This window comes from Erithacus rubecula (genome assembly GCF_903797595.1).
Source record: "Erithacus rubecula genome assembly, contig: scaffold_141_arrow_ctg1, whole genome shotgun sequence".
In the NCBI taxonomy this organism is placed as follows: Eukaryota; Metazoa; Chordata; class Aves; order Passeriformes; family Muscicapidae; genus Erithacus; species Erithacus rubecula.
In genome coordinates, this window is record NW_027635538.1 from 875,472 (window position 1) to 898,933 (window position 23,462).

At 45.4% G+C, this 23,462-nt stretch overlaps 1 protein-coding gene across 3 annotated transcripts in view; it reads left to right on the forward strand.

Moving 5' to 3' along the window:
• The window catches only part of EXOC6B (exocyst complex component 6B), a 171,631-nt gene that overhangs the window by 108,345 nt on the left and 39,824 nt on the right, over window positions 1-23,462 (forward strand). For all 3 annotated transcript variants that reach the window (XM_079333105.1, XM_079333106.1, XM_079333107.1), the window contains 9 exons: window positions 9,482-9,565; window positions 9,669-9,715; window positions 11,500-11,620; window positions 14,925-14,996; window positions 15,500-15,597; window positions 16,271-16,376; window positions 16,894-17,003; window positions 21,367-21,478; window positions 22,857-22,991. In XM_079333105.1, coding sequence (XP_079189231.1) covers window positions 9,482-9,565; window positions 9,669-9,715; window positions 11,500-11,620; window positions 14,925-14,996; window positions 15,500-15,597; window positions 16,271-16,376; window positions 16,894-17,003; window positions 21,367-21,478; window positions 22,857-22,991 — 885 coding nt within the window. The remainder of the gene's footprint in view (window positions 1-9,481; window positions 9,566-9,668; window positions 9,716-11,499; window positions 11,621-14,924; window positions 14,997-15,499; window positions 15,598-16,270; window positions 16,377-16,893; window positions 17,004-21,366; window positions 21,479-22,856; window positions 22,992-23,462) is intronic.

Below are 23,462 nucleotides of genomic sequence, written 5' to 3' on the forward strand. Positions count from 1 at the left end.
GATGAGAGGGGGATGGGATGGGATGGGATAATGGGATGGGATAATGGGATGGGATAATGGGATGGGATAATGGGATGGGATGGGATGGGATGGGATGGGATGGGATGGGATGGGATGGGATAATGGGATGGGATCCAGGGATGGGATCCAGGGATGGGATGGGATCCAGGGATGGGATGGGATAATGGGATGGGATGGGATAATGGGATGGGATGGGATGGGATAATGGGATGGGATGGGATACAGGGATGGGATGGGGAGGGAAGGGATGGAAAAGATGGAAGGGGATGGGAAAGGTTGGAAGGGATAGAAAAGTGGGAAAGGATGAGAAGGGATGGGAAGGATGGGAAAAGATGGAAAGGATGGGAAGGGATGGAAAGGATGAGAAAGGTTGGAAGAGGATGATAAAAGGGATAAAAAGGATGGAAAGGGTGGGAAGGGATCTCAGCAGGGCCCCAATCCCACCTCCTGCCTGCAGCTGGGACATCAGGGCAGTTTTCTCATCCAGATTTGTGAATTACTTTTGCTGCTTCATGGAATCATGGGGAATTCTGAGCTGGAATCTCCCAAAGATCCAGCTCTGGGAAAAAAAACCATCCAGGGATCAAACCTTGGTGTGAGCAGCACCCTGCTCCAACCAATCTCTGGGATTTTTATTGTTCTTCTCGTGGCAAAAACTTCCTGTGCACCCCAAAATCCCCATCTTTGTCCACAGACACCAGTTTGTGAGGGGTTCAGGCTCCTCCCTTTCCAGGGGGGATGTTTGGAATTTGTCCTTTGGGATGTCACTGTGTTGTCCCTCCAGCCTGCCCAGGTGTTGGCCCTGCCACATTTTCACCACATTTGGGGACATCTGCAGAGTGGAGAGACCTTGTCCAGTGGGAGCAGGTCCCAGAATTGCTGGGAATTCCCAGTATGGGAATACTGGTTGTCCCGAGGTTGGACACTGGGGTGGGAGCACCTGAGGAATGTCCCTGATTCTGGGATCCTTCCCAACCCAAACCATTCCCTGATTCCATGATTTTAGTGATCTTACACTGATAAATCCAGCTGGGTGCTGGGTTTGGGATTCCCCAGGCACAGAATTAAACTGGATTCATCCCTGATTATTTAATTTCAGCCAGAGCTGCTCTGTGGTTTTTTTTAACAAAAACCTTCTCTAGTGGCTGTAAAATTCTGCTGAATTTGGGCTTTTCCCATGGATTCTCTGGGTTTATTTCCCTGGTGTCAATAGATCCACAATAAACTGGCACAACCTGGGTTTTCCAAGGTTTTCTCTTCTCAGCAGATCTTGTGGTGAATCCTTGCTGTCCTGGTGCTGAGATTTTAATGGGATTCACTGATTTTGGGGGAATGATGAATGATGTTCCAAATAGGGAAGGGTTTGGGATGGCTCAGGCAAAAATAACCCATGGGAATGTTGGGTTCTGCACTTTTCCTTTTCCTTTTCCTTTTCCTTTTCCTTTTCCTTTTCCTTTTCCTTTTCCTTTTCCTTTTCCTTTTCCTTTTCCTTTTTCCTTTTCCTTTCCTTTTTCCTTTTTCCTTTTCCTTTCCTTTTTCCTTTTTCCTTTTCCTTTCTTCTATTCTTTTCTATTCTATTCTATTCTATTCTATTCTATTCTATTCTATTCTATTCTATTCTATTCTATTCTATTCTATTCTATTCTATTCTATTCTATTCTATTCTATTCTATTCTATTCTATTCTTTCATTTTATTTCATTTCATTTTTTTTTTCCCTGATGCAATCCCAACTCCCCAGCTTGGCTCTCCCGAATCCCAAAACATTTTTAGGTTTGTTCAGCTGCTGTTTTTGCTTTCTTGTGATTATCCTCTCTGTTTTCCCTTCTGTGGTGTTCATCCCCACTGGTAATTACCCCCCTCTCCTTGCCAACTCTGTGAACTCTGGGGCTAATTTGAGCAGGAGAGTTCTGCCCAGCAATTTGACAGATGTGAGGTGTTATTGAGGGTTTTTCCTGGACCTGGAATGGGCACTTTGGATTCCTCTGCTCCCTCTGAGGGGTTGAGAGCTGGGTGAAACTGGGATTAGAGCTGATGAAAGCAGCTGCTCTGCTGGGTTCCATGGGATGGCTGAGGTTGGAAAAGCCCTCTAGGATCCAATCCAGCTGTGCCACCGCTGTCCCCAAGTGCCACATCCACAGGGATGGGGACTCCAAACCTCACTGGCCATTTCCTTTCCACGAAGGAATTTTCCCAAATAGCCAACCCAAACTTCCCCAAGAGTTTCCTTTGGTTCTCCCCTTCAAACTGTGAGAGAGGAGCACAAAAAACCCACAAAATCCCACCTGGAGTTTCAGCTGGGCAACTCAGAAAACTCAGAGAATTTTCTCTGAAATATTCATAAATATTCCTGGTCTGGTTGGTGTGTTTGTTTGGTTTTTTTGTCTTTTTTTATTTTTTATTTTTTTTTTTAATCCAGAGATTCAGGCGTAGAATTCAGAGGAGTAATGGATTATCTGGAGACCTGAGAAATTGAATAGTCCCAAACAGATGAAATGTGGGAAACTGGGTGGTCTGAGCTCAAACTGCCACAGAGAGGAAGAAATATTTTTTCCATTTTGTGGAGAATGTAATTAGGGAGCAATGGAAATATCTGGGGAGATGAGGGAGAAACACTCTGAGGAGAAAGGGATGGATGAAAAATGGGAGCAGGGTCACGAGAGGGGCTGTGGGGAGGATGAGTTTTTTTGTCCCTGATTTTTGGGGCAGCCAAAAATGGCTGAGGAAGGGGAATCCAGGGAGCAGAGCTGTGAGGGGATGGGCTTGGTCACGCTGGGCCATAAATTTTTGAGAAATTGCTAAGAAGTGAAAAGGATTCTTTGATTTTTATTGATTTTTTTTTAATATTTTGGGTTTTTTTGGGGAATGGTTTCAAAGGCTTTTGCTGCTCCTTCCCTCCTGCTGAGCTGGAAGGAGGAGGTGGAATCCCAAAACCTTCAGAGGAGAATCCAGGGATGGGGGTCAGGTTCTTGTGGCATTTCCAGCCTCTGGAAAACTCATTTTTTCCTCTGGAAGTGATTCCAGAGTGATTCTAACTTCAGGAGATTGTGGTGAAGCTGCTCCAGCTGCCATCAGGGATGGAGATCCAGCCTGGGGTTTGTCCCCATGGAATTGGGAATTTGGGATCCTGTGTCCCCTCATCCTGTGATGCTCCTGAGGAGCTGGAGGGGAAAATTCCCCATGGGAATGTTGGTGGAATAAAGCCTGGAGCTGCTGCAGGGTTCTGCTCTGGGAGAGCTGGGAATGTTCCCTGGAGAAGGGAAAATTCCAGGGGATGCTCAGAGTCCCTGCAGGGGCTCCAGGAGAGCTGGAATTGGGGACAAGGACACAGGGAATGGCTCCACTGGGAAAGGGGAGATTGGGCTGGGATCTTGGGAAGGAATTCCTGCCTGGGCTGGGATTCCCAGAGAATTCCCTGGATCCCTGGCAGTGCCCAAGGCCAGGCTGGATCCACCTGGGAAACTGAGATGTTTCTGCCATGGGTGGGATGGAATTCCATGATTTTTCGGATCCTTTCCCACCCAAACCAGTCTGGAGTTCTGTGGGATGGGGTTGGACACTGGGAGTGCAGCTGGGTGTGGGGTGAGTCCTTTCCTTCCTTTCCTGGAGGAGCAGGGAGAGTCCTGGGTGTCCTGGTTTAAGGACAAGGATCTGCCAATAAAGGCAGGAGCTTCTCTTTGAAATGGAGAATGTAAACCCCTCCCTCCAAATTATTATAGTTCTGAAATGAAGGGGCTCTCAGGCAAAGAGATGGGAATTAGGAATAACAGTTCTTCACTAGGAAAATTAAAATAGCAATGCAGTATTACACAGAACAATCCCAGCCCTGCCAGAGTCAGAATCCAAGCTGGCACAGTCAGTCAGTCAGGGTGGTGGCACAGTCCCATTCCATGGTGCTGCATCCTCCTGCAGGGGCAGATGTGGCTCAGCTGGAGCAGTGCTCCTGGAGAAGGTGCAGTTTCCTCTGAAGCTCCAGGGATGATGTGCAAGGGTCTGGCTTTCCTCTGGGATCCAGTGGAAAGGCTGCTCTGGTGTCCAAATGTCAGTTTTTCTCTGGGTAGGAAAGGCTTGGCTCCTGCCCTGGCTGGAGCATCTCCCAGTGGGATGATGGAATTTTATCAGCCATGCCCTGGGACTCAGTGGCCATGAACAGGAGATATCTGCTGGAGGGAGGATGGGCTGTGGAAGATAAAGATGATTGCCCAGCTGGTTTTTAGATGTTGCCCCATTAGCAGGGAATCTGTGCCACAGGTGGGACAGAATTCACATTTCTGGCCACATCAACCCAGCACAGGGGAGGATTTGGGGACAATCCCAATTCTGCCTCAGCAGAAACCTCCAAAATCTGCTCCTCAAATTGGGCTGAGCTCTTCTGCCCCAATGCTCTTGGAGAGTCCAACAAATCCCATTCCCAAAATTCCCAAAAATCCCAAAATTCTCCCCCAAAATCTTGGAGGAATGGCAGCTTCTGGCAGCTCAGTGATGAGTTAATTACTCATTAATTGATGCCGTGCTCCCACATTTGATGGTGCCACACTTACATTTCTTAAAAAAGCTGTTTAAGAAAACACTAAAGTTTTAAATTATCCCCAAAATCCAATAATTTAATTAATTAATGAGTGGTTTCCCTCCAAGCAGGGCTGGCTGATGATCAGGGGGGGGTTTGGGAGCCAAGGCTCAGCAGAAATTAATAAATTTAATAAATATTATGAATATAATAAATGTAATAAATGTAATAAATTTAACAAATCCCCTCAGTGTGGGACATTTCCCTTTTTTCTTGGTTTTCTCTGGTGGAGAGGAGGTGGATCCTGAGAATCACCAACTTCAGGCCTTGGAATTTTTCACTTTTTAACTTCAGGCATCTCTTGGTTTGATAAAAAACAAAATAATTCAATAATTCCTTATAATCCACCTTTTCCTGATTTCTGCCTCAGGATCCTTCCCTTAAGGAAATTTTGGGGATGGATTTTAGGACCTAAGAAGTTTTTTTTTAATTAATTTGAGCACCTAAAAAGGATTTTTTTGGATGGATTTTGGGACCTAAGAAACTTTTGGGGGTTGATTTTAGGACACAAAAAAGTTTTTTACTTGTATTTTAACACCTAAAAAAGTTTTTTTTTTTATGGATTTGAGCACCTCAAAAGGTTTTGGGGATGGATTTGAGCACCTAAAAAGTTTTTTGGATGAATTTTGGGACCTAAAAGAAAATTTTGGGGATGCATTTTGAGACCCTAAGAGGATTTTTTGGATGGATTTGAGCACTTAAAAAGGTTTTGGGATAGTTTTTAAAACCTGAAATACTTTAAAATTGTATTTTAGCACCTAAGAAGGTTTTAGGGTGGATTTGAGCACCTAAGAAAGATTTTTAGTTGTATTTTAGCACCTAAAAAAGTTTTGTTGATGGATTTTGAGACCTAAGAGGATTTTTTGGATGGATTTGAGCACCTCAAAAGATTTTGGGGATGGATTTGAGCACCTAAATTTTTTTTAATGAATTTTGGGACCTAAAAAGATTTTGGGGATGGATTTTGGGACCCTAAGTAAGATTTTTTTTGATGGGTTTGAGCACCTAAGAATGATTTTAGTTGGATTTTAGAACCTAAGGAGGTTTTTGGATGGATTTGAGCACCCAAGAAAAATTTGGGAATGGATTTTAACACCTAAGAGGATTTTTTGGATGGATTTGAGCACCTAAAAAGATTTTGGGGATGGATTTGAGCACCTAAATTTTTTTTTAATGGAGATTTGAGCACCTAAATTTTTTTTTTAATGAATTTGGGGGACCTAAAAAGATTTTAGGGGGGATGGATTTTGGATCCTAAGAAAGTTTCCTGGATAAATTTGAGAACCGAATGAGGTTTTTTTTTCGATAGATTTAAACACCTACAAAAATTTTTTTAGCAGCATTTTACCACCTAAAAAAAATATATATATATTTTATAGATTTTTGCCACCTTTGGGAAGGTGGGAGAGCTCTGGGCTGAGCCTTGGATTTAAAAAAAGAAAAAACCAGGATCAAGTGAGGCAAGGGCTCCTCACAAGGCCTTGGTTGTGTAATGCCACAACAGCTGGGGAATCATTAAATTACCATCAGGGCTGGCTTTTAATTAATTTATTTTCTGGAGAGGAGCAGCTTGACAGCTGCTGCCTGGCTCAGGTGAGATTTGTTGTTGCATGTTGTTTGTTTTGTGAATTTTCAATGAGATGGAGTTGGTTTATAGATTTATTTTCTATTTTTTTTTATTCTCTCCCTTGGCTCCCAACAGTTCAAAGCAAATTTTTTGTCCCTTTCCTGGAGATGTTGGTGATGGAGTTTCAGACAGAAACAGGGTGGGGGTGGAGGGGTTGGGGAAAATCATCCCAGAGAGTGATTTGGGGGAAAAAAATAATCCCACAGAATGGTTTGGGGTAAAAAAAAAAAAAAAAAAAAAAAAAATCCCAGAGAATGGTTTAGGGTAAAAAATCATCCTAGAGAATGGTTTGGGGTAAAAAAAAAATCATCCCAGAGAATGGATTGGGGTAAAAAATCATCCCAGAGAATGGTTTGGGGTTAAAAAAAAAAAAAAAAAAAAAAAAAGAAAAGAAAAAAAGTCCCAGAGAATGGTTTAGGGAAAAAAATCACCCCAGAGAATGACTTGGAGCAAAAAAAAAATCATCCTAGAGAATGGATTGGGGTAAAAAATAATCCCAGAGAATGATTTGGGGGAAAAAATAATCCCAGAAAGTGATTTGGGGTAAAAAAAAAATAATACCAGAGGGAATGGATTGGGGTAAAAAAAACTAAAACAAAACAAAAAAACAAAAAAAAAAAAAAAAAAAAGAAAAAAATCCCAGAGAATGGATTGGGGTAAAAAATCACCCCAGGGAATGGTTTGGGGTAAAAAAATAATCCCAGAGAGTGATTTGGGGTAAAAAAAAATAATCCCAGAGAGAATGGATTGGGGTAAAAAAAACCAAACCAAACCAAAAAAAAAAAAAAAAAAAAAAGAAAAAATCCCAGAGAATGGTTTGGGCTAAAAAAATCATCCCAGAGAATGGATTGGAATAAAAAAAATAATACCAGAGAATGGATTAGGGTAAAAAATCACCCCAGAGAATGATTTGGGGTAAAAAAAAAAAAAACAAAAAAACCATCCCAGAAAATGGTTTGGGTTGGAAGGGACCTTAAAGATCATTTTGATTTCTTAAATTTCATGGTTGAAAATGAGCTGAAAAATGAGCAAAAAAAACAAATCCAGAGGGAGAGAACCCCAAGTGCATTTTTGGGTGAAAAGATGGAAAAATAATAAAAATCTGGGGGGGAAAATCATCTTTTGGCACATTGAAATTTGACACAGAATCAGAGAATCCTGGGATGGTTTGGGTTGGGAATATTTTGATTTTTTTTTAATTTTATGGTTGAAAATGGGCAGAAAATGAGCTGGAAAATGAGCAAAAAACACCAAATCCAGAGGGAGAGAACCCCAAGTGCATTTTGGTGAAAATCTGGGAAAAGATGGAAAAATAATAAAAAAAAATACGGGGAGAAAAATCGTCTTTTTGGCACAATGAAATTTGATAGAAAATGAGATAATCTCAGAGAGGTTTGGGTTGGGAATATTTTGATTTTTTAAATTTTATGGTTGAAAATGAGCTGAAAAATGAGCAAAAAAAAGCCAAATCAAGAGGCAGAGAACCCCAAGATTTATTTTATTTTATTTTATTTTATTTTATTTTATTTTATTTTATTTTATTTTATTTTATTTTATTTTATTTTATTTTATTTTATTTTATTTTATTTTATTTTATTTTCACCTTTGGGGAAAATTTGGGCAAAGCTGGACACAGACACCAGGTTTGGGATTTGGGGTTTGGGATATTTGTGATATTTGGGATATTTGGGATTTGGTATATTTGGGGTTTGGGGTCTGGGGTTTGGGGTTTAGGATTTGGAATTTGGGATTTGGGATTTGGGATGTTTGTGGTTTGGGATGTTTGGGATTTGGGATTTGGGATTTGGGATTTGGGATTTGGGATTTGGGGTTCAGCAATCCCAGCTTTGATCCCGTGACTGCTGCAGGGAGTTTTTATTTGGGATTTGGGGTTTGTGATTTGGGATTTAGGATTTGTGATTTGGGATTTGGGGTTTGGGGTTTGGGATTTGGGATTTGGGATTTGGGGTTTGGGATTTGGGATTTGGGGTTCAGCAATCCCAGCTTTGATCCCGTGGCTGCTGCAGGGAGTTTTGATTTGGGATTTGGGATTTGGAATTTGGGGTTTGGGATATTTGGGATTTGGGGTTTGGGATGTTTGGGATTTGGGATATTTGGAGTTTGGAATTTGGGATATTTGGAATTTGAGATTTGGGATTTGGGGTTCAGCAATCCCAGCTTTGACCCCGTGGCTGCTGCAGGGAGTTTTTATTTGGGATTTGGAATTTGGGATTTGGAATTTGGGATTTGGAATTTGGGGTTCAGCAATCCCAGCTTTGATCCCGTGGCTGCTGCAGGGAGTTTTTATTTGGGATTTGGGGTTTGGGATTTGTGATTTGTGATTGGGGATTTGGGGTTTAGGATTTGTGATTTGTGATTTGGGATATTTGGGGTTTAGGATTTGGAATTTGGGATTTGGGATTTGGGGTTTGGGATTTGGGATTTTGAATTTGGGATTTGGAATTTGGGGTTCAGCAATCCCAGCTTTGATCCCGTGGCTGCTGCAGGGAGTTTTTATTTGGGATTTGGGGTTTGGGATTTGGGATTTGTGATTTGTGATTTGGGGTTTAGGATTTGGGGTTTGGGATTTGGGGTTTGGGATTTGGGATTTGTGATTTGGGATTTGGAATTTGGAATTTGGAATTTGGGATTTGGAATTTGGGATTTGGGATTTGGGGTTCAGCAATCCCAGATTTGATCCCGTGGCTGCTGCAGGGAGTTTTGATTTGGGATTTGGGATTTGGGATTTAGGATTTGGAATTTGGGATTTGGGGTTCAGCAATCCCAGCTTTGACCCTGTGGCTGCTGCAGGGAGTTTTTATTTGGGATTTGGGGTTTGGGATTTGGGGTTTGTGATTTGTGATTTGGGGTTTAGGATTTGGAATTTGGGCTTTGGGATTTGGGATTTGGGATTTGGAATTTGGGGTTTGGGGTTCAGCAATCCCAGCTTTGACCCCGTGGCTGCTGCAGGGAGTTTTTATTTGGGATTTGGGATTTGGGGTTTGGGATTTGGGATTTGGGACTTGGGATGTTTGAGATTTGGGATTTAGGATTTGGGATTTGTGATTTGGAATTTGGGATTTGCGATTTGGGGTTCAGCAATCCCAGCTTTGATCCCGTGGCTGCTGCAGGGAGTTTTTATTTGGGATTTGGGATTTAGGATTTGTGATTTGGAATTTGGGATTTGGGATTTGGGGTTCAGCAATCCCAGCTTTGACCCCGTAGCTGCTGCAGGGAGTTTTGATTTGGGATTTTCTCCTTTTCCAGGGAGCCAGGGAGACCTTTGAGAGCTACTACAGGAAGCAGAGGAGGAAACAGGCCCGGCTGGTGCTGCAGCCTCCCTCCAACATGGTCAGCCTGCCCTGCAATCCCAAAAACTCCCCCTGCCCTCAATCCCACCAAAAAAAAAAAAAAAAATCAATTTTCACATCTGTCCCCTCTGCTTCTGTCACAGCACGAAACCTTGGAGGGCTACAGGAAATATTTCAATCAGATCGTGGGGTAGGTGACCCTGGAGACACCAAAAGGGGCTGAAAAAACAACTGGGGGAGGAGGGAATGGGGGGGGATGGGAGGGAAAGGGGGGAAAAAAAGGAAAAAAGGAAAAAAAGGTGGTTTGGGATTTTTGGGGGTGGAAAGGGAGTTTTATGCGCTTGGTTTTTGAGGTGTCTGGGGATTTTTTGGGGAATTTTTATGGAATTTTCTGGGTATTTTGGGGGATTTTTGGGAATTTGGGGGAATTGTTTGGGAGTATTTGAGAATTTTCTGGGAATTTTGAGGAATTAATTGGGAATTTTCTGGGAATTTTGGGGAATTTTTTGGAAATTTTGGGGAATTTTTGGGGAAGTTTTGGGGATTTTTTTGGAATTTTCTGGGAATTTTGGGGAATTTTTGGGAATTTCCTGGAATTTTTAGGGGATTTCCCGGGAATTTTAGGGAATTTTTTTGGAATTTGGGGGAATTATTTTAAAAATTTTTTCGGAATTTTTCTGGGAATTTTTGGGAATTTTCTGGGAATTTTTGTGGAATTTTTGGGAATTCTCTGGGAATTTTGGGAATTTTCTGTGAATTTGGGTCATTTTTGGGAATTTTCTGGAAATTTTGGGGAATTTTGGGAATTTTCTGTGAATTTGGGTCATTTTTGGGAATTTTCTGGAAATTTTGAGGAAATTCTGCTGAATTTTTGGGAATTTTCTGGGAATTTTGGGGAATTTTGGAAATTTTCTGTGAATTTGGGTCATTTTTGGGAATTTTCTGGAAATTTTGAGGAAATTCTGCTGAATTTTTGGGAATTTCTGGGATTTTGGGGGGATTTTCTGGGAATTTTTGGGAATTTCTTGGAATTTTTAGGGAATTTCCTGGGAATTTTGCGAAATTTCTGGGAATTTTGGGGAGAATTTTTGGGAATTTTTGGGAATTTTCTGGGGATTTTGGGGGGAATCTTTGGGAATTTCCTGGGAATTTTGGGGATTTTTTTGGGAATTTTCTGGAAATTTTGGGGAAATTCAGGGGAGAATTTATGGGAATTTTGGGGAATATTGGGAAATTTCACAGAATATTCTGAGAATTCCTGGGAATTTGGGGGAATTTTGGGGGGATTTTTGGGAATTTTCTGGGAATTTCTGGGATTTTTGGGAAATTTCTAGGAAATTCCTGAGAAATTTTGAGAATTTTTGGGAATTTCATTAAATTTCTTGGGAATTTCTGGGAATTTTGGGGAATTTTCCTGAAATTTTGGGAATTTCCTGAGGATTTTTGAGATTTTTTGGAAATTCATTTCCCCAAAATTCAGAATTTCCTCTGGTTTGTGTGTTTGAATCCCTGAAATTCAGATTTTTTTCTTGTTTTTTTTGTATTCAGCTCCCAAAAATTCAGAATTCTGTCTGGGTTTTTGAGTTCACCTCCCCATAATTCCCATTCTTCCACTTTTTTCATGCTCAGCTCCCCAAAATTCAGATATTTTTTCCCTTTTTTCCTGCTCAGCTCCCCATTTTTCCCATTTTCCCCATTTTTCCCATTTTTCCCCTTTTTTCCTGCAGGTTTTTCGTGGTGGAGGATCCCATAATTCCCATTTTTCCCATTTTTCCCATTTTTCCCTTTTCCCTGCAGCTTTTTCATGGTGGAAGATCCCAGAAATTCACTTTTTTTTTCCCTTTTTTTCGCGCTCAACTCCCCAAAAATTCAGATTTTTTCCCCGTTTTTTTCGCGCTCACCTCCCCATAACCCCCATTTTCCCCATAATCCCCATTTTTCCCATTTTTCCCATTTTTCCCTTTTTCCCTGCAGCTTTTTCGTGGTGGAGGATCACATCCTGCACACCACCCCGGGGCTGGTGACCCGTGCCTGCATTGACGAGCTGTGGGAAATGGCTCTGTCCAAAACCATCGCTGCCCTCAGGACTCACTCTGTGAGTATCCCCCCCTCCTCAGCTCTTATTTGACATCCTGTAATTCTCATTTTTTTAATGGTTTTTTTTCCCTTTGTTTCCTCTTTTTTTCCCTATGAGTGTTTAAAAGAGTGACAGAGACACGTAAGGAATTATTTTTCTTTCTTTTAGTGCGTTTCCCCCACCAAACTCGGTGTTTTTAAAACTGTGGTTTTGTGTTTTTATCGTTTTTTTCGTGTGTAATTTTGGATGAGCAGTAGGAGGAGTTGATTTTTCACCAAAAAAAAAAAAAAAAAAGGGGGAAAAAGCATCTTTTTGGCATAATGAAATTGGACTTTGATACGGAATCAGGGAATCAGAGTTTGGGTTGGAAAGATCACCTTGATTTTTTAAATTTAATGGTTGAAAAATGAGCAGAAAATGGGCTGAAAATGAGCAGAAAATGGGCTGAAAAATGAGCAGAAAAATGGGCAGAAAAAATGGGCTGAAAATGGGCAGAAAAAGAGCAGAAAATGGGCTGAAAATGGGTTGAAAATTGGCAGAAAAATGGGCAGACAAATGGGCTGAAAATGGGCAGAAAATGAGCTGAAAATTGGCTAAAAATGGGCTGAAAATGGGCAGAAAATGGGCTGAAAATGAGCAGAAAAATGGGCTGAAAATGGGCAGAAAAAGAGCAGAAAATGGGCTGAAAATGGGTTGAAAATTGGCAGAAAAATGGGCAGACAAATGGGCTGAAAGTGGGCAGAAAAATGGGCTGAAAATGAGCAGAAAATGGGCTGAAAAAATGGGCTGAAAATGGGCAGAAAAGGAGCAGAAAAATGGGCTGAAAATGGGAAAAAAAAACCCAAATCCAGAAGGAGAGAACCCCAAGAGCACCTTGGGTGAAAGAAAATAAGGGAAAAATCCCAAAAAACTGGGGGAAAAGCATCTTTTTGGGACAATGAAGTTTGATACAGAATCAGAGAATCTCAGGGTGGTTTGGGTCGGAAGGGAACTTAAAAATCATCTTGATTTCTTGAATTTCATGGCTGGGAAATGGGCTGAAAATGGGTTGAATAAGGGCAAAAAATGAGCAGAAAAATGGGCAGAAAAGCCAAATCCACAGGGATAGAACCCCAGGAACACCTTGGGTGAAAATATGGGGAAAAATCCCAAAAAAACAGAGGGAAAGCATTTTTTTTGGGACACTGAATTTTGATAGAGAATCAGAGAATCCTGGGATGGTTTCAGTTGGAAAGATCATATTGATTTCTTGAATTTCATGGTTGAAAATGGGCAGAAAAAGCAAATCCAGAGAGGGAGAATCCCAAGAGAACCTTGAGTGAAAATACAGGAAAAGATGGAAAAAATCCCAAAGCATTTTTTGGGCACACTGAAGTTTGATACAGAATCAGAGAATCTCAGGGTGGTTTGGGTCGGAAGGGAACTTAAAAATCATCTTGATTTCTTGAATTTCATGGCTGAGAAATGGGCTGAAAACGGGTTGAAAAGGGAAAAAAATGAGAGAAAAATGGGCAGAAAACCCAAATGTAGGCAGAGGAGCACCTTGGGTGAAAATATGGGGAAAAATCCCCCCAAAAAAGTGATGGAAAGTTGCCTCTTCCCCCCCGAGCTCCTGTTCTACCACAGGGGATAAACACCAAGCCCCTGCTGAGCTGAACTTGTGTTTATTTTCATTTCAAGTGGGATTTTCTCTGAGCCAGGCCCAGCCACGGGGTTGGTTTTGTTTTTTTGGGTTTTTTATTTTTTATTTTTTTGGTGTTCCCAGCTTTGTTGCCACACGGGTTGTTTCAAGTGGTGCCAAAACAGGGGAGGCTTTTTTTTCAGCAATCACAAAACAACATTCCCTGATTTCCCAACCTTGGGAGCACTCCCAGTTCAACCAGTTCATCCCCAACTGGGATTTGAGCAGGGACTCACCTTGCTGAGGTTATTTCAATTCTTCCAAGGCAGACAAATTTATCCCTGGATTTTCTTCCTCGCTGCAGACAGGGACATCTTTAATCACTTGTGCTGCTTCAGGGCATTATCCTTCTTCCTGACTCTCCTTTTTGGACAGGGAGATGGAAAACCTGTGTCTCCCAGTCCTGCTGCTGATTGATGGAGCTGTTCCTCCTGGAGCTCTAAATCCCTCTCTCCTCCCAGCCTGGGATTGCTGATTCTATATTTGGGCAGGCTCTGTCTCAAACCTGATGTTTTTCAGGATTTTTGGCTGCTCCTGGGGGTGCTGGGGTGGCTCTGGGGACGCTGAGCTGTGCTGGGGGTTTGGAGCAGGATAAATCCCCGTGCTGGAGCTGGAGCCTGGTGTGTTTTCTGAGATGCTTCATTACCATCAGACACAACACAGTAAATATTAAATGAGAGGTGCTGTCCCCATCCCGTGGTGACAACGCTGGGGGATGCAGCTCCTCTCACTGCCCAGCAGCTCCTCTGCCAGTCTGGACACATCTCAGCCATTTATGGGACAGCCCAAAGGCTTTTCCAGCCTGGAGAGCAGGGACACCTTCACCTGGTGTGGAGGACAAGGATCTGCCAAGAAAGGCAGGAGCTTCTCTTTGAAATGGAGAATGTAAACCCCCCCCCCCTCCCTCCACATTATTATAATTTTGAAATGAAGGGGCTCTCAGGCAAAGATCTGGGAATTAGGAATAACAGTTCTTCACTAGGAAAATTAAAATAGCAATGCAGCATTACACAGAACAATCCCAGCCCTGCCAGAGTCAGAATCCAAGCTGGCACAGTCAGTCAGTCAGGGTGGTGGCACAGTCCCATTCCATGGTGCTGCATCCTCCTGCAGGGGCAGATGTGGCTCAGCTGGAGCAGTGCTCCTGGAGAAGGGGCAGTTTCCTCTGAAGCTCCAGGGATGATGTGCAAGGGTCTGGCTTTCCTCTGGGATCCAGTGGAAAGGCTGCTCTGCTGTTCCAAATGTCAGTTTTTCTCTGGGTAGGAAAGGCTTGGCTCCTGCCCTGGCTGGAGCATCTCCCAGTGGGATGATGGAATTTTATCAGCCATGCCCTGGGACTCAGTGGCCATGGACAGGAGATATCTGCTGGAGGGAGGATGGGCTGTGGAAGATAAAGATGATTGCCCAGCTGGTTTTTAACAATGGCCCATTAGCAGGGAATATGTGCCAGGGGATCAGGTGGGACAGAACTCAGATTTGCAGCCCCAGACACCAGCCCAGCCCTCCCTGCCCTGCTGGGCTGGGGGTGAAGCTGCTGCTCCCCAGTTTCCAGCAGTGCCCTGGCACAGAGCAGGCTCAGGGCTAGGTTTTGTGCTGTGCCAGCCTCTCAGAGCTGTGTTCTCCTCTCTCCCTCCCCTCCAGTCCTACTGCTCTGACCCCAGCCTGGTGCTGGACCTCAAGAATCTCATCGTGCTCTTCGCCGACACGCTGCAGGTACAGGGGGCTCCTGCTGCTCCTGCTGCTCCTGCTGCTGCTCCTGATGCTCCTGCCCTGCTCTGGGCTGAGCTGGGCTGGCCAAGCCCCTCCTGGGATATTTCTGGGGCTGGGGTCTGCCTGGGCTGGTCTGTGCAAGGACCAAGCCTTGGCCAAGCTCCTCCTGGGACATTTCTGGGGCTGGGGTCTGCCTGGGCTGGCCAAGCTCCTCCTGGAACATTTCTGGGGCTGGGGACAGCCTGGGTTGATCTGTGCAAGGACCAAGCCTTGGCCAAGCTTCTCCTGGGACATTTGTGGGTCTGGGGTCTGCCTGGGCTGGTCTGTGCAAGGACCAAGCCTTGGCAGCTCTCCCAGCCCTTGGGCAGCTCTTAGGGGGTTTCAATCACCCCCAAAACGCCTCCAGCAGCAGCAGGGGGGTGCCAGGGGAGATCTGGCCCCTGTTAAATACAGGGAACAGCCCCCAGTGGTGTGGGGGCTTCATTCCCTCCCCTCCTGCTCTGCAGGGCTATGGCTTCCCTGTGAACCAGCTCTTTGAGATGCTGCTGGAGATCCAGGACCAGTACAGCGAGACCCTGCTGAAGAAATGGGCTGGGGTCTTCAGGTGAGAGAGTCCAAAACAAAAAAAAAAACACCTGGGGCACCTCTCTTTGGGAGTTGTGGCCCCCACGTGGGAGTTTTTGAGGGGTTTATTGGAGGATTGTGGAATGGGTTGAGTGGGAAGGGAATTGAAAATTCATCTAGTGCCAGCCCTGCCATGGAGCTGCTGGGATAAATCCAGAGGAGATCATGGAGATGATTCCAGGATTCTGGAGCCAGGCTGGGAGAGCTGGGAATGTTCCCTGGAGAAGGGAGAATTCCAGGGGATGCTCAGAGTCCCTGCAGGGGCTCCAGGAGAGCTGGAATTGGGGACAAGGACACAGGGAATGGCTGCACTGGGAAAGGGGAGATGGGGCTGGGATCTTGGGAAGGAATTCCTGCCTGGGCTGGGATTCCCAGATTTGCTGGGGCTGCCCCTGGATCCCTGGGAATGTTCAAGGCCAGGCTGGATCCCCCTGGGACAGTGGGAGTGTCCCTGAACATGGATGGGGTGGGAATGGATGAATTTTAAATTCCCACCCCAAACCATTCCAGGATTCTCACTCCATCACCTGTGGCTGCTTTGGGATATCCCAAAGGTGCTGCTGCAGGAATTTGGGATCACACCTTATCTCTGGGAATCTCCTGAGCCAGCAGCAAAACTTTCCCTTTCCTGACTCTTCATTTCCTTTTCCCAGAAACATCCTTGACTCAGATAACTACAGCCCCATCCCAGTGCCAGATGAAGAAGTTTATAAGAAAATCGTTGGGCAGTTCCCATTCCAGGATGCTGAACTTGAAAAGGTGAATTTTGGGATGGGGAGAGTGGCCTGGCTGCTGGGACAGCAGAACCTCACACCCCTGTGGGCACTGAAAGGATAAAAAACCCAAATCCCAATCAAATTCAGATTCAAAATTCAAAATTCAGTGCTGGGGTTCAGCTGCTCCCAGCTTTGAGTGCTGGGGGTGAAAACTGGGGAAATTCAGTGTTGGAAAATCTGTTTTCTCCTGGATTTGGGGGGATTTTGGGGGAGATAACCAGGAAAAAAAAAAACCTGGTGGATGATGGGGGAGGAATTCCAGTGTCCCCAAGGAAGGAGGGGAAGGATTTGGGAAGAATTTGGGAATGTCCCCAACCCCCTCCTGCTCCAGGTGCCACTGGGGATAATTCCTCTTCCCCTTGGCTGAAGTGTTAAAAAATGTAAATAATCCAGGATAAATCCCATAACTCCTCTGCCTGCTGACAGTTCTCTGCTTTCCCTCTGGAATTCTCTCTCCTGTTATTTTATTTATTTTTATTTCTTTTTTTTTTTTTTCCCAGCAACCCTTCCCAAAGAAGTTTCCCTTCTCAGACTTTGTGCCCAAGGTTTACAGCCAGATCAAGGAGTTCATCTATGCCTGCCTCAAGTTCTCTGAGGACCTGCACCTCAGGTGGGAAATGCTGAATTCAAATCTGGATTATTCCCCTCACCCTTTGCATGGAGAAAGATAAAATATCCACTATTCATTTTTTTTTTTTTTAATTTCTAAAAATGTTTATTTTTTTTTATTTTTTTACAGTGAGTGTTCCAGCTTTTTTAGCTAACAGGTTAAAAGTGGTGATGTGTTTCTCTCATTGCAGGGACTTTTAACTCTCCAATTAACAACAAACACTTAAATTATTTTTACTTTTAACCCAACAGCTAATTACTCATGACCTGCAATGTGGAATTTTTCATTTAATTACAAAACTAACCTCTCAAACCCATGCAGAGGAAGGTGAAGAAAGAAACCTCTACCCTAAAACTTCCATTTTTGCCTTCCATATATTGCTATATTCAAAAACTTTAAATTTTAATTTTACCATGTGACATTGCACACTTTTATTTAAACTGCCCTCCTCGTTCTGTTCTTCAATTTTGGAATATTTTGACTCAGGTCAAAAGCAGTTTTTTTTTTTCTTGAGGATCAGTACAGATATTCTAAAATTCTGAGTTTCAGGGGTTCCAGCTGCAGGTCTGGAGACCCCAGCATGCTTTGGGCTGGAAGGAATTTTTGGGAATTGTCTCATTTTAACCCATCCCAAACTCCAGCCTGGCCTTGGACACTTGCAGGGAATTCTCCACTCCCAGCTCTGTTTCTGCACCCTTATTTATTTATATAAAATTTCATTTCTATCAATCAATGAGTCCTGCAGAAAGGCTCTGCTGGTCCCTTGTCACCCAGCTGGGACATCCCTGCTCCCCCCAGCTGCCCCCCAAACTGGGAATTCCATGGAAATGTTCTCAGGAACTCTCTGAGCTTTGGATTTTTTTGGTCAGGAGTGAGTTTCAGCTGCTGGTTTCGTGTTTTTGTTGTTCTTGTTTCTTTGGGGAGTTTATATACAAATAATGTGATTTTTTTTTTTTTTAAAGCCTGCAAAATGCTGCCTGTGTTTACCCTCCCTGCTTTGATGCTCTTTCCCCCATGGGCTCTGCCAGGAGCTGCCAGCTGGGGCTTGGCTGCTGCACCAGCAGCATTCAGAAATTCAGGATGAGATTTTTGGCTGGGAGGATTCACCCTCCTTCCCTTCCCTGGGTGGACAAAACCTGGGTTGGGGTGGGGGAGTTTCAGCTCCTGGGGGAATTTCGTGTTCTGGTTGTGACCTGACACTGGAGAGAGTCCAGAGGAGATCATGAAAGTGATTCCAGGATTCTGGGGCTCCTCTGCTCTGGGAATGTTCCCTGGAGAAGGGAAAATTCCAGGGGATGCTCAGAGTCCCTGCAGGGGCTCCAGGAGAGCTGGAATTGGGGACAAGGACACAGGGAATGGCTCCACTGGGAAAGGGGAGATGGGGCTGGGATCTTGGGAAGGAATTCCTGCCTGGGCTGGGATTCCCAGAGTCCTGGTTCTCCTCCAGGGAAATCCTGTTCTGTCCCTGGTGGGCAGAAAAGCTGTGGCTGCCCCTGGATCCCAGGAATGGGAGGTTGGGGGGGGGGATCTTGGGAGGGGATTCCTGGTTGGGAGGGTGGGGAGGGGGTGGGATGGATCCATTCATCACTCCATCTATCCATGGGTGGGTTATCCTGGAAAAGGATCATTCTCACCCCAAAAATGCCAGAGTTTGGGAAGTTTTGGAAGTTTGGGAATGGGGGATGAGGTCAGGGATGATGGGAGAGCTGGGAATGTTCCCTGGAGAAGGGAAAATTCCAGGGGATGCTCAGAGTCCCTGCAGGGGCTCCAGGAGAGCTGGAATTGGGGACAAGGACACAGGGAATGGCTCCACTGGGAAAGGGGAGATTGAGCTGGGATCTTGGGAAGGGATTCCTGCCTGGGCTGGGATTCCCAGATTTGCTGGGGCTGCTTTGGGATATCCCTGGAGTGTCCAGGGTTGGCCACTGGGGTTTGGATCCCCCTGGGACACTGGGAGTGTCCCTAGAGTTGGATCCAAATGGGATTTTTGCTCCCTCCCCCCAGCCCATCCCACTCCTGTGACCTGGGGCAGCTCTGGCAGCTCAGCAGCAATTCCAGCCCTGCCCAGGCTCTCCAGGGTGTTCCTGCTCCCCCTGGGCTGTGGGCAGCCCCTGTCCCCATGTCCCAGCCTGGCACTGGTGGCACCTTCCCCTCTCTGGTGGCTCCCAACCCCAGGGTCACCGTGGCCCCTGCTCCTTCCCAGAGCCCATTCTGGGAATTTTCAGATCCTTTTCTTCTCTCCAGGGTCAGGATTAAAGCACAAGTGACAGAATTGGATGTTTTGAGTGAGGTTTTATTAATTCTTACCAGTGTTCAGTGATGCTGCAGCACTTGCAGAAAACAAACTAAAAATGCAGAAATGGGGATGAGTCTCTGTCCTTATACAAAGATTTTTAGGGGTGAACAGTCCAATTAAAACTATGACCTGAATTATTTATACTTTTAACCCAATGACCAAACAGCTGTGACCCACAGTGGGATGTTTTCTATCCATGGGGACATGGAGGTCTGGTGGCCATGGGATGACCATGGGGTGACCATGGGGTGGTCTTGAAGGTCTGGTGGCCATGGGGTGATCTTGGGGTGGCCCTGTAGTTTTGGTGGCTGTGGGGTGGTCCTGGAGGTCTGATGACCATGGGGTGGCCATGGGGTGGCCATTGGGGTGGCCATAGGTTGGTGGCCATGGGGTGGCCATGGTGATAGTGTTGGCCATGGGGTGACCCTGCAGTGACCCTGGGGTGGCCATGGGGTGGTCTTGGGGTGGCCCTGGAGTTTTGGTGGCCATGGGGTGGCCATGGGGTGGCCATGGGGTGATCTTGGGGTGGCCCTGGAGTTTTGGTGGCCATGGGGTGGCCATGGGGTGGCCATTGGGGTAGCCATAGGTTGGTGGCCATGGGGTGGCCATGGTGATAGTGTTGGCCATGGGGTGACCCTGCAGTGACCCTGGGGTGGCCATGGGGTGCTGGTGGCCTAAACTCCAGAAGCAGCAGGACAAGAATGAAGAAAACCCCTCCACCCCAACCCCTCCACCTTGCCCTGTGCCCATCCCTGCATCCTAAACCCCCAAATTCCCCATTTTTCACCCCGTGCCATCACACACTTCTGTTCTAACTGCACACCAGTGATTTCATCTTTGTCACTCCATTTTGGGATCCTTCTGCAGGGTTTTAGCTCAGAGTTCCCCTGGTGATCTCACAGCACAGCAAGTTCAAAACTCCCATTTTTCCCAGTCCCAGCCCGATTCCAGGTGGATTCTGTTTCCCCTGAGCTCTGTGCCCTTGCCCATCTCTGGGTGATTATTTTGGAGCAGAGGGGTCCCCGTGGGTCCCTCCAGACCCCTCATTAACATTCCTCTTCTCTTGGATTCTCCAGCCCTTTCAGAGCACAGGGGGAGGGAGGGGAGCCCCTCTCCCCCTCTTGCAGGAACATTTGGAACATTTCTCTGCAAACCCCTGTTGACACTTTCTTCATTTCACCCTGACAGCTTGAATTAGGTTTTATTAGGAAGCTTGGCCACAAAGCCTCCAGCCAGTTCCCTTTTCTCTTCCCTTCCTTTTTTTTTTTTTTTTTCCTTTTTTTTTTTTGCCCTGGCCTTGTCATTTAGGGAGCCCCTGGAGTGCTGGGGGTCAGCTTGTCACTCACAGGGGCTGGAGGTCACCACAGCTGCCACAGGATCTGGGACAGGAGCTGTCATTATCCCAGACAGTTCCCTTCAAGCCTTTTCCTGCACAGCTCAGCCCGTGGCAGAAAATGGAGCTCTCTTTTTAGTTTTTTTTTTTTTCTTTTAATTTTTTTTTTTTCCTCCCCCTAATTATTTTGTTAAAGCAGCTCCTTGTGTTTGTTGGATGGCAGAATTCTCCTTTTCGTGGGGTTGTTTCACTTCAGGGAAGTTTGGAGTTTTGATTATTGGCTCTGTTAATTGGATTAGAGCAAGAAAACTTCCTTTATCTCCTCAGCACTTTGGGCTTTTTACAAATCCATCAGGTTGTTTTCAAAAGTGGCTTTTTCCAGTGGGATTTCCCATAGGAAAATAGGGAATATCTTTGGGAATTGGTGAAGGATGAGATGGATCAGATTTATTCCACCAAGATTTGGGTTTAGGTTTTACTGAAAATTTCCTTTATCTCTTCAGTACTTTTGCTTTTTACAGATTCATCAGGTGTTTTTTTTAAGTATCCTGTTGCTTTTTCCAGTGGAATTTTCCCACTGAAAAAGCCCTGAATTTTTGTATTTTGATGTCATTCCAGCATCAGCTCCATCATCAGTGAGTGGGTGAGGCAGGGAAGGAGGATGAGGAGAATTCCCAGTGATTTTTCTTTCCATGGAGCATCCCTCAAATTCCTCTTTGAATTTTACTTCACAGCTCCACAGAAGTCGATGACATGATCAGAAAATCCACAAATCTGCTGCTGACCAGGACCCTGAGCAACTGTTTACAGAATGTCATCAAGAGGAAAAACGTGGGGCTGACAGAGGTGGGATGAGGGACAGGACACAGGGAATGGCTCCAGGGAAAGGGGAGACTGGGCTGGGATCTTGGGAAGGAATTCCTGCCTGGGCTGGGATTCCCAGATTTGCTGGGGCTGCCCCTGGATCCCTGGGAATGTCCAGGACCAGGCTGGACCCACCTGGGATAGTGGGAGGTGTTGGGGTCAGAATTAAATCCTCTTTAAATCCTATCCAAGCCAACCCATTCCAGGATTCTGTGATTCCAGAGCAGGAGTTTCCTTGGAATCCCTTCAAGCCCCTCTAGAGGTGCTGGTTTGGAGCATTCCATGAAATATTTGCCTGGAAAGCAAAAGGACTGCTCAGCGTTGTTGTACAAAGCAAAAAAGTTTGGATTGTGGGAAATCAAAGAGATTTCTTTGCTGTTGGTTGTGAATTTTGCCCTCTGCATTTTGGGGAATGTTACAAATGTGAATTAAAGTCAGAGGATTTCAGGGAGATCCAGGAGGGAAATGTGAGGGAATGGGGGAGCAATCCTCATTTTCAGGTGATGTTGGAGTGGTGTCAGCACATTGCTGCAGCACAAACCCAAATTTGGGTTTTTCTTCCCAGTGCTCCATCCTTTTCTCTGTACAAAATCAGGTTTCTGATGATTTTAATCCATGTAAATCCACAGGTCCCCAAGAAAGGTGGGACCTCTGTCTGCTGCTATTAAACAAGGAGTTATTAATTGTTCACTTAATTATTGCTGCCTTGGATTTTGCCAGCCATGGCTTTTCCCTTCCCAAGTTTCCATTTCTCCCATTCATCCCACAGCTTCTCTGGACACCCTGTTCCACTTCTGCACCTTTCCAGTGTCTCCTTCCCTCTCCAGTGTCCAGGCTGAACCTCCCAGGGTGTCACCACCACCTTTCTGATGTCACCAGCACCAGTGCTGGCTTCTTGATGGCATCACTTAAAATTTTTGCTCCTTCCCCTCTGAAATTGCTGATGAATCCAATCTCCTTCAGAGCTGGGAGTATTTCCAAACCTTTCCTGCATGGGAGGTGGCTCCAGACAGTCCCAGCATGAAGTGACACCAAATTCAGGGCGTTCTGCTCACCCCACACCCGCCAGAGCCAAATCCTTTGTTCCAATCCATGTGATGTCATTCAAATTTGGGTAATTTTCAGGTTCAGTGGCAGCCTGGAGCCTCCTAATGTGTCCTAGCAGTTGTCTTTTTTTTTTTTTGAGAGTGACAGCTCAATGTAGGAAAGCCCTTCCATGAAATAAAAAATCGTGGTCATGGGAAATGAATCCACCCCCAAAATTATCTTGGATTTAGGGGGTGTTTGCACAACCTCAGCCAGGAATCCCTGGAATTGGCATCCCTGGCACGGGCCCTGCAAAGCTCCTTTGCCTCCCCAGCTGGTGCAGATCATCATCAACACCACCCACCTGGAGAAATCCTGCCGGTTCCTGGAGGAGTTCATCACCAACATCACCAACGTCCTGCCCGACACCGTCCACACCACCAAACTCTACGGCACCACCACCTTCAAGGTCAGCAGGGCTCCGGGGTCTCTGTGTCCTGGTTTGTCTGCCAACAAAGGCAGGAGCTTCTCTTTGAAATGGAGAATGTAAACCCCCTTCCTCCAAATTGTAATTTTGAAACTAAGGGGCTCTCAGGCAAAGAGATGGGAATAGGAATAACAGTTCCAGTCAGGGTGGTGGCACAGTCCCATTCCATGGTGCTGCATCCTCCTGCAGGGGCAGATGTGGCTCAGCTGGAGCAGTGCTCCTGGAGAAGGTGCAGTTTCCTCTGAAGCTCCAGGGATGATGTGCAAGGGTCTGGCTTTCCTCTGGGATCCAGTGGAAAGGCTGCTCTGCTGTTCCAAATCTCAGTTTTTCTCTGGGTAGGAAAGGCTTGGCTCCTGCCCTGGCTGGAGCATCTCCCAGTGGGATGATGGAATTTTATCAGCCATGCCCTGGGACTCAGTGGCCATGAACAGGAGATATCTGCTGGAGGGAGGA